General features: G+C 45.0%; 1 protein-coding gene across 2 annotated transcripts in view; it reads left to right on the forward strand.

Moving 5' to 3' along the window:
- The first annotated feature begins 547 nt into the window (after window positions 1-547).
- LOC147449843 (uncharacterized) overlaps window positions 548-15,918 on the forward strand; it is a 29,573-nt gene continuing 14,202 nt past the window's right edge. Inside the window, exons 1-2 of one of the 2 annotated variants that reach the window (XR_015189480.1) lie at window positions 548-1,285; window positions 1,427-1,494. Coding sequence is in view for 1 of the 2 variants with exons in the window: in XM_086522206.1 (XP_086378332.1) it covers window positions 712-1,285 (574 nt within the window). In the remaining variant the exon portion in view is untranslated. The remainder of the gene's footprint in view (window positions 1,286-1,426; window positions 1,495-15,918) is intronic. The other variant, XM_086522206.1, reaches the window with a different exon arrangement.

Consider the following 15,918-nt stretch of genomic DNA (forward strand, 5'->3'; position numbering starts at 1 on the left):
ATTTTTTTGAAATTTGTAGAATTTTAAAACTAATTTTTGATATCATTGCACCGGTTTTTCTTCTCTTTACCACGGTTTGCTCATTATATATATATGTGTGTGTGTGTATAAATAGATAATAAACAAATAAATTTACATATATAATTAAAAAAACTCATTAACATATATTATATATTTGTATATACATGTGTGTGTGTGTATGTATGTATAGAACTTACGAGAATTATGCAAGGTGAAGCTTCACTTTATCATTCTAAAAAAATAGAATGCAAGAGAAGTCAAGCCATGTGAAGAAGTGAAATGAAAGGTGAAATAAAAATATATATTTAATATTTTAAAACCAAAATAACATTTAAGGTAAGTCTCAATCATCACTAAAAACATTGAAAGTATGCCTAACCCAACACTTCTCTAAAGCTTCTTTTAGAAAGCCAAAAATATAGCTATAATTTTCCACGAATTTAGGAAAAACAAGAACACATAAATTAAATTATATGCAAAATTATTGAGAGACAAAAGATGGGGACCATTTGATAAATTAACACGTTTACAGTCATCCGCCATTGCCTACCGTGTGCAGAAGATTGTCTGAACTTTATCTTCTCCAAAAGCAGCTTCTTCTTCTTCACCGGTTCCATATTTATGCTGCTGCATCCATAGCCATAACCGGGTGACTCCTGCTCCCATCCCTCCTCCTCTCCCCTTCCTCCCATGGCCCTCCCATTTCCAGGCTTCCATACCTGGCTTTGGAAGAATCCCTCCCCTAATCCCAACCCCAACCCTAATCCACCTGCCCACACCTTCCCCAACACAATCCCGAATCATAATTTTCCTGTTTCTTCCGCAGATACCTTTGCAGCCCTTGATGTCGATGCTTTCCAGCTAAGCCGGAGCTCCAACGAAAAGAATTCCAGCCCTCAGAAAGTATGCGGCAACGCGAAAAGAAGGGTAAACAAGGGTGCACAGAGGAGACGAAACCATAGCTTGGATTTGGACTTTGATATGGTGATTGTGCAGCCTAATTGTTTCTCTGGGTCGGAGTCAGAGAATTCTGATTGGTCTGTCGGATGGTTTGAGCCTCATGCTCCTGAGTTTTGCAGTGATGGAGAGCCAGAAAACAGCTTTGCAGTGATTGTTCCTTGCTATGGTTCCCTTTCAACCGACAGTTGTGGTGGTAAGGCCAGGTTGGGACAGGAAGAGGCTTCAAATGTGAATTGCACTACCACTTCAAAGTCACAACTTTGGGCTGCGGTGCTTTCGAACATCGCAAATGACTCCCATGCAGGTAGGCTTCACCCACTTTTCTCTATGTCATCCCTGCTAGGCATGGGTGTTGAGTTGTGCTGCAAAAAAAATATGCATCATGTAGTTGTAGGGTAAGTATATAGGCCATGTGGGGTTGTTTACATAGACATCATTCATGCAGACTAGAATTGAAGCAAATGAAGCTGAGCTTCAAACAGTTGCCGATAGCAAGGAGGGATGATGGTCAAGGTATTTCCCGACGAAGCTTTTGAGATAGGGAAGTTATGAACATGAATGCCTAACATAATTATCAAAAGACATCTGATGTTAAGAGCTTAAGCGGGATGCATTATGGCCTGTATGCCGGAACGGTCCATGTTTGTGTGTGTAGACCTCTACCCATGCATCGGCAGTTTGACATTTGAAAGGGCCTAGGGAAAAATTAGTACGAGACCTGGAAAGGACTACATCAGGTTCTACCACATTTAAATTTGTTGATTGCAAGGCACACTGCTACAAAGTGGTAATCAACTTGCTATTATTGCTTCTATAGAAACTGGCATTTTATGGGAGCTTGAAACGGCACTGCTAATCAACATTTGTGTGTGGCTGAGTCATGGACACTTTAATAGCATACGAGGGAAGTAATCTTTATGTGTTCATTCTCAGAGACATTATGTCGTAATCAAATGACTAAATAATCTGTCGAAGACAAAGTGTATTGGCTCCTACAGGTGAAGAACATGTTCGTTGAACTGGTGGAAAGCTCAGAGCACGGTAGAGAATCCATTTTCAAATGATGGTGCACCTTTACAAAATAGCTTGTGTTGTTGTCTGGCATTGAGGAGTGGATAAAATAATTCTATGTTGCGTACTAGACTGCATTCCTTCCTTCCGCTTTGTAGGTGGCAACGTTGTTGTAACCTGTCATCAAGGCTTTTAGAATGGCAAGTAAATCAGTGTGAGGATTGAATTGTGTGTTTTTTATGATCCTGCAACGATCAACCATCCCTTTCCAGTATCTGCTTCTAGTGCACAGAGAGTGGCAGTCGTGCTGCCCTTCTTGATGCGCTGCAACCTGGTCGTCGCCCTCCTGCTGCACCACGACCTGCTCGTAACCTTCCAGCAGAGCAGTGACCTGCTTGTAACCTCGCTTTTCAGCTGTGCCACACTGCCCTGCCCCTGTTAGCTGCAGCACAGCAACTTGTCCTCTACCCGCCATCATCCCCATCCTGCATGCTGTCCTGTATGTTCGCGTGCCAGTGATGGGTGGCCTGGTTCCATAGTAACAGGGAACGGGCGGAACGGACCCTAAACGTTCCGAAACGGCGTTCCGATGGGTCCGGCTCCCGAAACAGAGTCGAGAACGGAACGCCGTTCCGGAACGGGAATCCGGAACGGTCAACCAAAAAAGTCAACGCTTTTTTAACTAGCCATTTGGGGGCATGTTTGGGGCTGTTTGGGGGCAGATTTGGGGCTATTTGGAGGGCTGATTTGGAGGCTCGTCTCACCTCTTCCTCAAGCTCTCAACATCCCTACTGAGCTACTCTCCTTGCTAAAGCTTTAAGCTTGGACATGGAGCTCTAGCTTCTACCTGTTCTTTTTTGGCGGAAAGCACAACACCTCAAAGAACAAATGTGGCTTCTACCTCTCTTTCTCAAGCTCCATCCCTCCCTCTCGTGTCTCAAGCTCCATCCCCCCCCCCCCTCTCTCTCTCTCTCTCTCTCTCAAGAGTCAAACTCCATCCTTGTCTCGAGCTCCATCATCGTAAAACATGTCTAAATATGGCTCTAATTAGGATGGTTGAATTCAAAGCTTACCTTATAGTTTTTCACTAACATATGAGCCTATAATACATATAATATACTAGTGAAACGGCGCCGCCTTCGGCGGTGGCATGGCCCCTCTTACCTTGAAGCCTCGTGCAAAACAGTCCGTACCGTTGCAGGACGTCTACCATGCCAACCCTTGTGGGCACAGTGTATGCTTAGAGAACGCAAGCACAGGCATAGGTAGCACCACAACAACGTGATATAGAGAACATATGCAGAGACACACCCGCCTTTAATGTGTGCTACCAGGAGCACCTACAGCCCTCTCTCAGCCATGGTGGTGAGAAACTTAGCCTCGTCGGGTTCTCACCACCATGCACCAGGGCCGTCTCTCTCTCTCTCTCTCTCTCTCCATACTGAGGGAATGAAGTCTTCCCTGCCATGAGAACCAAGGGAAGAGAGAGAGAGAGAGAGAGAGAGAGAGAGAGAGAGAGAGAGAGAGAGAGAGAGAGAGAGAGAGAGAGAGAGAAGTTCAGTGCCGGGGGTGCAAGGGTCCCAAGGCGAGGTGCAGATAAGAAAGGCATGAGGCTTGATTTCCCTCGTAAGAAGCCCGTCATCCATGCAACAGGGCCACCTCTCTCCTCTCTCTCAACCCTTGTGGGTGCCGGCTCATAGAATAAACACATTCACACACATACACAGGCGTAGACAACATGGAGCGACAGCATGAGAACGTCTCGAGAGCTGACGGTGTGGGTCACATAGAAGTTCTCTCTCTCTCTCTCTCTCTCTCTCTCTCTCTCTCTCTCTCTCTCTCTCTCTCTCTCATGCAACAGGGCCCCATAATAGAGAAAAATAGTGTAAAAACCTAAAAAAAAAGACCTAATTTTCTAAAATTTCCTCTTGGCAAATTCAAGGAAAGGAATTTTGTATGTTTGGGAAAAATGAGTTTTCCCAAACACTGCGTATGGTTGTGAAAGTGAGTGGGAAATCGAGGCGCCCTGGCTCATGTCTAGTGCGTGAAGGTTGAAGCAAGAGAGAGAAATGGAGCAGGTCCGTATTGAGTTAGAGACAACGATCGCCAAGTTGTGGCCGAATGCGCCCTCGAGACTTGGAGAGTTGGGGACGGTTCATCGAGATCCACTCGGCCCATTGCATTACTACTCCCTTTGCTCCATATAGTTAGCCCCCAACCTACCTCGCATGCATAGAGCCTGACAACATCCTCCACTGCTCGCCCTCGAAACCCCTCTGCCTCTGCACCGGCATTGCCCAACTCTGCTTATGCTGTTTGCCGGCTACTCACAGCCACCCTGTGTGGTGTTGCTTCCACGTCCCCTGTAGGCTATTTTTTTCAAGTTCTTACACTATTTTTTGTTATTTTGGAGCGGAATTTCTCCTTTTTCCCTTTGCCCTCAACCGGCATTTTTGAAATGAAAACGACACGATAACAAAAAAGACGGTATTGAATTAGAACTTGTTAGAGGCATGAGCCTGAGCTTTTTTGTGTTAGAAACATAGCCTCCTAAGCCCACAACCTTGGGATCAAAATTTCAAACTTGAATGCAAAAAGAGATTATTGTTTGCAATAGTTCTCAACACAAAGATGAAAATCAAAATTTTACACTCCAAAAGTAAATGATGGGATTCACCTTAAGCATGAAATGACAAGGTTACCTCACAATAGCAATAGACCTTCAGTCCCTTTGCTCATACATGAGGGAGCTGTTCGCCTCAAGCTGGGCACCTGTTGGGTAACTGAGTGAAGTTGTAGTTGGGATCCACCACATTATATAGGGGCTCTATGCAAGGGATTGCAGTTGGCATCATAGAGAGGGCTTTTACTGGCATTAATATAGATGGGTGGAAGAGTATACCCTGATGTAGAATCCCAATTCCAGAAAGGCAAGGCAAATGTGCCATTCTCATCATAACTTGCATCACAGAAGGCACATTGGATGTTGGCTTGCTGCAAATACTAGCGAGGATCAATGGCAGGAAGTTGACGGAGCTGAGGTTTGCATACTTGGTTGTACTTTGCAATGTAAGAAGTGGGGACTTGGTGGGCGGAGAGGCGAGTGCGCATGGGCAGGTTTGTGGGGAGCTTGAAGTTAGTGATGGTGGTGGAAACACCATTGCTAGTGTAACAGACTTGGACACTCCAAGTCAAGAATCAATCACGACAGCACCAAATAACCACTTTAAAACAATTCACAGATCACAATAAACTTGCACTGGCCCGGCGGAGTTTCGTGCCTAGAGATATTGGCCCCAAAGATTGGCACCCCTTTCGGTATTTCTTTATGTATTAATCAATCTTCAAAGTACAAGAGCGTGGTTAGGGTTTCACTCTCAGACTCTGCGTCCAGATGCTCTGCAGAGTGAGAACCCTCTCCGCTTATTTATTTGTTTACAAGGGTTGCCAAAAGCAGAGCCCCAAAAGCTTCAAATCGAAAGCTAAGTGTTCTCTATCTCACACAAGCTCTCTCTTGAGTCTTGTAATAAAAAAAGCAATGTAATTCTCTCTCTCTCTCTCTCTCTCTCTCTCTCTCTCTCTCTCTCTCCTCTTGCCAAAGCGTAGAGAAAAAGCAAAACTGCCGTCGTCGGAGGGCTGAAAAAAGCGCCGCAAAATCCGGATGCTGCCACGTCATCATGCCAGCGCATTATCCGGAAATCTGTCCTGTTGCCTAGGGTTAGGGTTAGGGTTTAGGACAGGTTTTAGGGTTAGGGTTTTTGGCAGATTTTAGGGTTTTCAGGTTTTAGGCTTAGGGTTTGCAGAATTAGGGTTTTCAACAGCAATCCCGCATGCTCTCGGGCAGACACGTCATCACTTTGTGACATACCCCCCTCTTGAAAGCATTGTAATCGCCCTCGATTACGCCTGCAAAACAAACAGAGGCCATAGACCGTCTTAGCAAACACTGACTGTTAGTACCTACGTACTAGGAACACACATCTAGCACATGTACCAATCGACAGTCACATCACACGACATCACGGGACATCACTAGACATCACAGGACATCACATGACATTCAACATTCATTCGGATCTTAGATCATGATTTATCGGCAATGTAGCTAGTAATCGCATATAGATCCAATCGGGACCTCATCGATGTCCGATTGACTAACCCCTATTGCAACCATGTCTATTCGAGATCAATCAAACCAAAATGTTGCAGTCATTTCGTCTATCAGTTCCTGCACTTCTTTCAGTATCCCTGAAGCTCAAAGAGACATAAGTGACTCTAGTATCTAAATCAAGGCATCTGTTGACAAAGGAGCGGAGTGACTCTCCTCTTGTGCATCCCACTGCACCAGATCTCTGGCCAAGCTGAATTCTGGGTTCCATTTGGAGTAGACTATGCTAAATCAAAAGCATCGAGGTAAAGTTTCACAATCTGAGGAGTATCTACTAGGTCCTCCTCCTCCATTCACTTCGCATCCAATGCAGGATAGTTCTTGAACTTAACCAAGAACCACTTGCGACTTTACCTTTATTCTTCGTATCCCTTATGTGCCAAAATCTGTTTAGAAACAAGGATCTCCTCGCTTTCTTCCACTTCGGGTTGCTCATCAGGCTCCCCATTTTCAGGCACATCACCCTTAAAAGGTTTCAAGAGACTCATATGAAATGCATTGTGAATCCTCCAAGTATCTGGCAGTTTCAGTCGGAAGGAGACATCATTTATCTTTTCAGTGATCTGGAAAGGGCCGTAGTATCGCATACTAAGCTTTGGAAAAAGCCTCTCCTTTCCCTTTTTCTTTCTCAGGCGTGCCTTCTCAAAACGTAAGAGAACCCAATCATCCTCCTTCAATTTCAAGTCACGACGATGGCGATCCGTTGCCTTTTTTTGTCGTTCTTGAGACTTTTGCAAAGTCTCGCGAACCTTGGCAAAAGCCGTATCCAAGTCTCGCGTATATTCATCCGCTTCAAAAATCTTATCCTTCGTGCTTAGGATGTAAGGTGCAACGGAATGAATGTTGTATTTTCTCAAGATTAGTGATCTTTATTTGCTCAAGGTTCCTTTTAGTTCTTAGGGAAGGAGAGAGCCTTCCGTCTTGTAGAGTGCTGTGATCACGAACAAAGTGAGTGGATATTGTGCGTGCAAGTGAATGAGACTGAGAGGAGAGAGAAGAGATACGACACCCGAGAGGTTGTAAAACCCTCCTCCGAAGGCCCCACTCTCGTCGGTGAGAGTGGTCTACTTGATTGCACAAAAGCGTACAATGCAAATGCAATGGACTGATGCAATTTGGACTATGCCGATGACGACGATGGTGATGACTTTGGGGCTGATCTGGATCTCTTGGTATTTGCTGTTCACAAGGCTTAAGGGCTGAGAATTGGGGTGATCTTGGGGGCTGAAATTGACTGTTTTCCCTTGCTGATTTGGGGCTGAAATTGACTGTTTTATCGGACTGAAATGGTGAGGACAAAACGCTGATGTATCTGTTGATAAAGGCTAGCAAAGGGCTGCGTTTTTCTTGCTGAAAAACCTGCTGTAAAAACGCTGATGTGCTGCAGTCAATGGTGCATTTTTAATGGCTGAATCCACTGCTGAATATCAAGCAAAGGCTAGCGATAATGGGATCTTGGTGTTGCTGCCCTTGAAGGTGAAAACGCTACACTTGGTGACTGCTGGCTGGCGTTAGTAATGGCTGAAAATGCTGATGGAGATCAGGCAAGGCTAGCGTTAGTGGTTCTTGGGGGCTGCTGCCAGGGGAGAATGAAAACTCCACGCCTGAGAGGCTGAGGGATGGCGATGGCTGGTCTTGGAAACGCCAAGGGAAGGGATCACTATGGCGATGAGGAAAACACTGGTGGAAGGGAGTGGCCTTGCCAAGGGATTGGAGAGGGTCTTGCTGAGAGAGGGTGGGACACCTGTTGCTTGGGGAAGCCTGCTGTGTCTTTGCTCGTCTGCCAATTTGTGCTAACTTGGGTTTGCTTATATATTAACTTACCCAATTTGCCCTACTGAGTACCCAACAAAAGTCACTTAATAAATAAGTGAAAAATGTCAAAAAATAGGAAAAAATGGGATAAAGTCATCTGAAAAATCCCCAAACTGACTCTGATGGAATCTGATGGAAATGCTTATGCTTATGCAATGTGCAACCAGAGGATATGCATCTACACTGAGTGACTGGGCATGCACGGTCTACGAATAGACTCACAAAAGTGCCAGATCACTTCTAATCTAACTTGACTGGACTTGACGGAAACCCTGCTATGGTGTAGCTTGTCCACGGACACATAGGGTTGGGATGTGTCACGTGACATCCCCTCCTTTTTAAATTGAGGTACCGGTACCGAGCTGCATGGCTTCCTTGTAGTCTGCCAACAACTCTGGATAATCCTTGAAGAACTCTTCGTCTACCCACACCGCTCCATGGGTTCCTCGATCTTTGAACTTCAAAAAATACTGTCGTACTTGTTTCTTTGAACCATGGCGAAACCGATGCATCAAGACTTGCTCCGGCTCCATGACTTCTGCTTCATCGATGATCTCCGGTTCTTCTTCTTTCGAAACGTCCTTTGGAGGTGTTCCCTGAAACACTTTCAACTAAGAAACATGGAAAACGTTGTGCATTGACCATGAGTTAGGCAACTTTAATTTCATTGAAACCTCATTAATCTTTTTGATGACTGGAAATGGACCATAGATATGAAAAGATAACTTAGGACATTTCTTTCCAACTTGCTTAAGACATTGTTTCATGATTCGTAGATACACCCAATCTCCTTCCTTGATCGAGACCTCCGGATGATGCTTGTTAGCCTGTCGAGAATAAGATTCATGAGCCTTGCTTAGCCAAAGCTTCACACTCTCAGAAATCTCATCCAATGACTGATTCTCAACATTGGCATCAGGCATTTGACTGATCGATCGAGTCAACAGTGACTGGAATCGGCGGCCAAAAGCTGCCTCATACAGAGTTCGACCAATAGCAGAAGAGAAGGAATCATTGAGAATAGCCTGAACCAATGGGAGATAGAGCTCCCATTGAGACTGCTGATCATGAACATAAGACTTCAACACATCAAAAGCCAATTGATTATAAATTTCGGTTTGACCATCTGACTGTGGATGAAAAGCGGATGAAAAATTCAACTTTGTGCCAAAATTTTCAAAGAGTGTACGCCAAAAGTTGGACGTAAACTTAACATCCCTATCTAAAACAATGGACTTTGGCAAACCACAGAGGAGGTACCAATGCTTTATGAACAATCGTGCAACACCTTGTGCAGTAACTGTGGCCTTACAAGGAATCAACATGCAGAATTTTCTGAAATGATCAACAATAGTTAAACATTGAGTGTTCCTTGAATGCAGACTTGGTGGTAAGTTAGTCACAAAATCCATAGAGATATCCTGAAAAGGTCCCTCGGGAATAGGTAGCGGAAGCAAGAGGCCTTGCTGCTTACCCCGAGGAGCTTTTACTTTTTGACATATAGTGCAATGTGTGACATAACTAAACACATCTTTTCGCATTTTAGGCCAATAGAAAAATCGTTCAATCTTTTCCAATGTGGTGTTCATTCCCCTGTGTCCACCCGTGAGAGAGTCATGTGCATCATGCAATATGGCTGGCATGAGAGAGGGCAACACACATAGACGCCGACGAAAAAATAACAATCCATAACGAATGAGATAGTTGCTGGGCCCTTGGGAAGCAAGAGCGTGCAACCAATACTTACCAAACTCCGAATCTGCATATTGATTCTTCATGCTGTCAAAAGACTCACCTTGTACAGAAAATGTGGTTCTTGACTCAAGAGCCAAAGTCTGTCCTTTGCGACTCAATGCATCTGCAACAGGGTTAGCTTTTCCAGGCACATACTCAATCAAACCGCCAAATTGCTCAAAAAATTGTGACCACCGCGTTTGGCAATCACTCCAATGTGCACTAGGCATAGACTGGAGCCACTTGAGGGCTTGATGATCTGTGAGCACTGTAAACTCTCTACTATACAAAAAATGCTTCCAATGCTTAAGAGAGTGAATGACAGATAAAAGTTCTTTATCATAAACTGAATAATTCTTTTCCCCACTATTGAGCTTCCGGCTAAGGAAAGCTACTGGGCGACCATGCTGCTGGTAAAAGTTCTTTATCATAAACTGAATAATTCTTTTCCGCACTATTGAGCTTCCGGCTAAGGAAAGCTACTGGGCGACCATGCTGCTGGAGCACAGCGCCTATGGCGACATTGCTCGCATCCGTTCATACCTCAAAGGGATCATCCCAAGAGGCAAGAATAAGACACGGTGCTTCTGTCACCGCAACCTTGAGAGCTACGAAAGCCTCAATGGCTGCCTCGGGCAAGTCTATGCGTTGACGGCGAGTCTTTACCCCTTTCAAAACATCAGTCATAGGTGCAGCAATGCGTGCAAAATTCTCTATGTGCGAACTATTTGCTTGACATAAACCAAGAAAAGAACGCACATCATATGCAGTTTTGGGCAAATCCCAATTACGAACCTGTTCCACCTTCGCGGAGTCTAGCTTGACGCCTTCTGCAGAAATGATATAACCCAGATAAGTGACTTCAGTAAGAAAAAATTCAGACTTCTTAGTTGCAATGTACAACTGACACTCATCCAAACGAGTTAGTATCCTTTCAACATCTAATTCATGTTGCTCCCACGATGCAGAAAAAATGAGAATATCATCTAAAAAGATGAACACACATACACCTAGCATATCGCCGAAACGACCTACCATGAGACGATTGAACGTACCCACGGCTCCTGTCAATCCAAAAGGCATAACAATATACTCTCATTGCCCTCGCTCGGTGCGAAAGGCGGTCTTGAAAATGTCACCTTTGAATACCCGTACCTGATGGTATCCACTTTTGAGATCGACCTTGCTGAAAACCTTTGCCCCATTGAGCCTATCGAGGATATACTCAATGCGAGGCATCGGAAACTTGTTCTTGACGGTCATCTTGTTTAATGCCCTGTAATCAACACACAAACGAGACGAACCATCCTTCTTGCGAACGAACAAAATAGAAGCAGCAAAAGGATTTACACTAGGACGTATGAATCCTCTAGCCACCAACTCTGTGAGTTGTCGCTCTAACTCTTCCTCCCGTGACTTGTTCAAACGGTAGAGAGCCTTATTGACTGGCTGCGCTCCCTTCATAAGCTCGATGCAATGGTCCTCGAGCCGCTCCGGTGGGAGACGAGGTGGAAGATCATCCTGCAAAAAGAGATGTTTTAATTTTGTAAACAACTCCGAATACTTACCTGGAGCCTGAATGCTCTGGGAAACTGGGGCAGCATAGATGAATGCCGCTTGTGCTCCTCGTCGTAATTCACGCTTTACCTGCACATGCGAGATGAGAGGCAAAGAATGCAAGCCCTCCTCAGCACGAATGATAAGGGGGGAATCAATATCGGAATGTAAAGTGATCGTGTTAGCACTAAATTTAATGTCAGGATCAAGTTCACGAAACCATTTAATGCCTAAAATCATATCACATCCTGAGAGAGGAGACACAAGAAATTTCCTACGAAAAGAAGCTTGCTGAACGGTAAACATCACATCAAGGCTCTCCTTCGTGATAAGAGAGTCCATACCAAGAGCGAAGCCAGAAACCTCGAGAGGAGATTTCTGACTAACCTCTAGGCGGGCTCTCTCAACAAGCGGGGGACTAATCACATCATGCATACTACCTGGATCAAACAATATGACAAAACGCTGTCCCTTTACATGACCATAACACTTCATGAGAGATTCATCAATGTGTGTGTCAGAGTCATGAGAAGATGCAGGTTGTGTTGTGACGACAGAGTTTGTGGTAGTTGTGGGTGCCTTTGGTTCTTTAGGTGGGACTGTCTTAGGACAGGCCTTCTTAATGTGACCCTTGACATGACATTAAAAACATCTACCTTCTTTAGCATAAATCACTTGTTCTTCAGCCGTGATGTATTCTCCTATAATTCCTTGTGAAGCTTTTTCAATAGGGGTTAGCTTAGGTTTTGCAGGTGCTTTAGCTTTACCCTTAGATTCATTGTTAGAGTTCTTTTCCGAGGAATTAGAGGAAGAAGGGCTAGAAGAATTACCATTCTTACCATTCTTACCGTTATTACCATTCTGTGTGGTCTGAGAATTCTGAGATGTCCCTTGAGAAGACTTGTTCTCCTTAGGCTTTCCCTTATTGTGCTTCATCTCTTGGGCGAGAGCGATTGCTACTGCCTTGTTGAGATCCGCGGGGTCAAAGACTTTAACATCAAACTTGATGTATTCGTCTAACCCAAAGAGAAAAGCCTCTTTGCGCTCATCATCCGACTTGCGTAATTGAGTGCCTAGTTGCAAAACACGGTTAGAAAAAGACATGACTGGCATACCATGTTACTTGAGATTACGCCAATCCTCTTTTCAAACGTGCGAGGTACTGAGGTGGCATAAACCGCGCCTTGAGCTTGTCTTGGAAATCAACCCAACTAAAAGAGAGGGGCGTGAAATCGTCGGCTGTCTCTAGGTGCGCGGCTAGCTGTGCCTCTTGCCATGCATGGTACCAATTTATGGCATCACCGGCAAGGTACATAACTGCCGTCAAAACTTTGCTATTTCTTGTTTTCTTAGTTGTCGCAAAATAAACATTAAATTGATGCAACCAAGAATGAATCACCGTAGCATCCATCTTACCATCATACTTACTGAAAGTCACTTTTTCGGTGACTGGGTTGTTGGAATCCGCATCGTGGCTTGCACCACTAGAGGAACTCCCACGATCTTTGGGTGGTTCGGTCTTCGAGGCTAGTATGTGGGACATAAATTCTTGATGGCGAATCTCCCGTTGAGCTTCCCGTTCATCGCGCTCGCGTTCAAAAGCAAGTCGATTTTCTTCTTGTTTTGCGGCAAGAGCAAGGCGCTCACGTTCCTGAGCAAGGCGATTATTTTCTTGTCTATCCATCATGGCCATCATTTGCTTGACCACTGCATCCATAGGGTTTGGCGTAGATGGCGAAAGGGGAGGGTTGAAGAAATCATCTCCGGGTGGGAACGAGTATTCGTTGCCTCTCTCATGTTCATCACCTGTATGCGAAGTATCCATTCCGCTTCGGCTGACGACCATGCACTATAATCTTGGGGTCTGAAGCTCGCGAGGAACTTGGGTTCTTGAGGGTCTTGAGGTCCTTGATTCTTGAGAATCTTGGGTTCTTGAGGATCTTGAGGTTCTTGAGGTGTTCTTTTGCTTGCAAATCGCGTTGGAGAAGGATCTTCTCTTCACCCGAGCTCTACTCCTTTCTGCGGGCGCACCCCTTGGCGGCCTTGCGCTCACACCAAGGTTGCTTTTTCCTATCACTCTTCAATCTTGGGATTCCTATCACTCTTCAACAAAACACGATTAGGAATCGCCAGGCCCAAGTAACCTTGGGTTCATGCGACCGCAACAAGCAAAAAAATTCTTGTGGTTCTTTCCTTGAGTAATGCAGAACACTTCCAAAGCTCTGATACCAATGTAAGGTGCAACGGAATGAATGTTGTATTTTCTCAAGATTAGTGATCTTTATTTGCTCAAGGTTCCTTTTAGTTCTTAGGGAAGGAGAGCCTTCCGTCTTGTAGAGTGCTGTGATCACGAACAAAGTGAGTGGATATTGTGCGTGCAAGTGAATGAGACTGAGAGAAGGAGAGAGAAGAGATACGACACCCGAGAGGTTGTAAAACCCTCCTCTGAAGGCCCCACTCTCGTCGGTGAGAGTGGTCTACTTGATTGCACAAAAGTGTACAATGCAAAAGCAATGGACTGATGCAATTTGGACTATGCCGATGACGACGATGGTGATGACTTTGGGGCTGATCTGGATCTCTTGGTATCTGCTGTTCACAAGGCTTAAGGGCTGAGAATTGGGGTGATCTTGGGGGCTGAAATTGACTGTTTTCCCTTGCTGATTTGGGGCTGAAATTGACTGTTTTGTCGGGCTGAAATGGTGAGGACAAAACGCTGATGTATCTGCTGATAAACGCTAGCAAAGGGCTGCGTTTTTCTTGCTGAAAAACCTGCTGTAAAAACGCTGATGTGCTGCAGTCAATGGTGCGTTTTTAATGGCTGAATCCACTGCTGAATATCAAGCAAAGGCTAGCGATAATGGGATCTTGGTGCTGCTGCCCTTGAAGGTGAAAAACGCTACACTTGGTGACTGCTAGCTGGCGTTAGTAATGGCTGAAAACGCTAATGGAGATCAGGCAAGGCTAGCATTAGTGGTTCTTGGGGGTTGCTGCCAGGGGAGAATGAAAACGCCAGGCCTGAGAGGCTGAGGGATGGCGATGGCGATGGCTGGTCCTGGAAACGCCAAGGGAAGGGATCACTATGGCGATGAGGAAAACGCTGGTGGAAGGGAGTGGCCTTGCCAAGGGATTGGAGAGGGTCTTGCTGAGAGAGGGTGGGACACCTGTTGCTTGGGGAAGCCTACTGTGTCTTTGCTCATCTGCCAATTTGTGCTAACTTGGGTTTGCTTATATATTAACTTACCCAATTTGCCCTACTGAGTACCTAACAAAAGTCACTTAATAAATAAGTGAAAAATGTCAAAAAATAGGGAAAAATGGGATAAAGTCATCTGAAAAATCCCCAAACTGACTCTGATGGAATCTGATGGAAATGCTTATGCTTATGCAATGTGCAACCAGAGGATATGCATCTACACTGAGTGACTGGGCATGCATGGTCTACGAATAGACTCACAAAAGTGCCAGATCACTTCTAATCTAACTTGACTGGACTTGACGGAAACCCTGCTATGGTGTAGCTTGTCCACGGACACATAGGGTTGGGATGTGTCACGTGACATAGGAAGGGTGGAATCTTCCAGCACCTTCAAAAATCTCAAATGGCGCCTTCCCGTCGAAGAGTGTATCGTGTTATTGTAGGAAAATTCCACCAAAGGTAGGTACTTTTTCCATTGAGTCTTCTAATTTGAGATATAAGACTTCAATAAATCTAGAACCACTGAATTTGCAATCTCAGATTGCCCATCAATCTGCGGGTGGAACGATGACAAGAACTGCAACCGCGTGCCAATGTTCTCCCAAATTGCCTTCCAAAACAAACTCGTAAATCTGGGGTCTCTGTCGGAGACAATCGTCTCAGGCATGCCATGTAATCCGAAGATCTGGGGCACAAACAGTCTCGCTAAATGATCCGGCTTGACTGTTTTCTTCACTAGAATGAAATGAGCTTGTTTGCGAAATCTGTCAATAACAGTCCTGATACCATCGTGACCACTCTGTGTTCTCGGGAGATCGAAAATGAAATCCATTGCAATACTTTCCCAGGGGCGGGTGGGTATGGGTAAAGGCTGTAACAATCCCTGTGCTTTATGCTTGTCAAACTTGACCTTCTAGCATACTATGCAACTGCGCACAAACTCTTCCACATCCTTTTTGAGTCTCAGCCAATAGAAGTAACTCTACCCCGTTCATGGTGGTAGCAATGCCAAAAGGTGGACAGTGGCATTTAGTCATAACCTTTTCCTTCAACGGCTGTGTAACGCACAACATGGTTTTTCTCATCAAGTAGCCTTCCCGAATGGAGTATCCTTCTACTATCTCCCCATCCCGTATCCGAGTGAAAATATCTGCAAAATCTGTATCTGTGGCATACTGGTCGACCATATCCTCGAAGCTCCTATGATGTATCGTGGAAATAGCCAGAACCAACGGCTTTCGAGACAAAGCATCTGCCACCACATTCTTCTGTCCCTACACATGGACAATCTGGAAGTGAAATTGTGACAAGATGTTCGCCCACCGCATCTGCTTTTCCGAAAGCTACTTCTGTGACAAGAAGTAGCGCAAACTCTGATGGTCTGTAAAGACAGTAAAATCCGCTCCGAGTAGGTAATGCCGCCACTGAGTAAGAGCATGGATAATCTCGTAAG

This window comes from Adiantum capillus-veneris, chromosome 10, assembly GCF_014529385.1.
Source record: "Adiantum capillus-veneris isolate H3 chromosome 10, ASM1452938v2, whole genome shotgun sequence".
Taxonomy (NCBI): Eukaryota; Viridiplantae; Streptophyta; class Polypodiopsida; order Polypodiales; family Pteridaceae; genus Adiantum; species Adiantum capillus-veneris.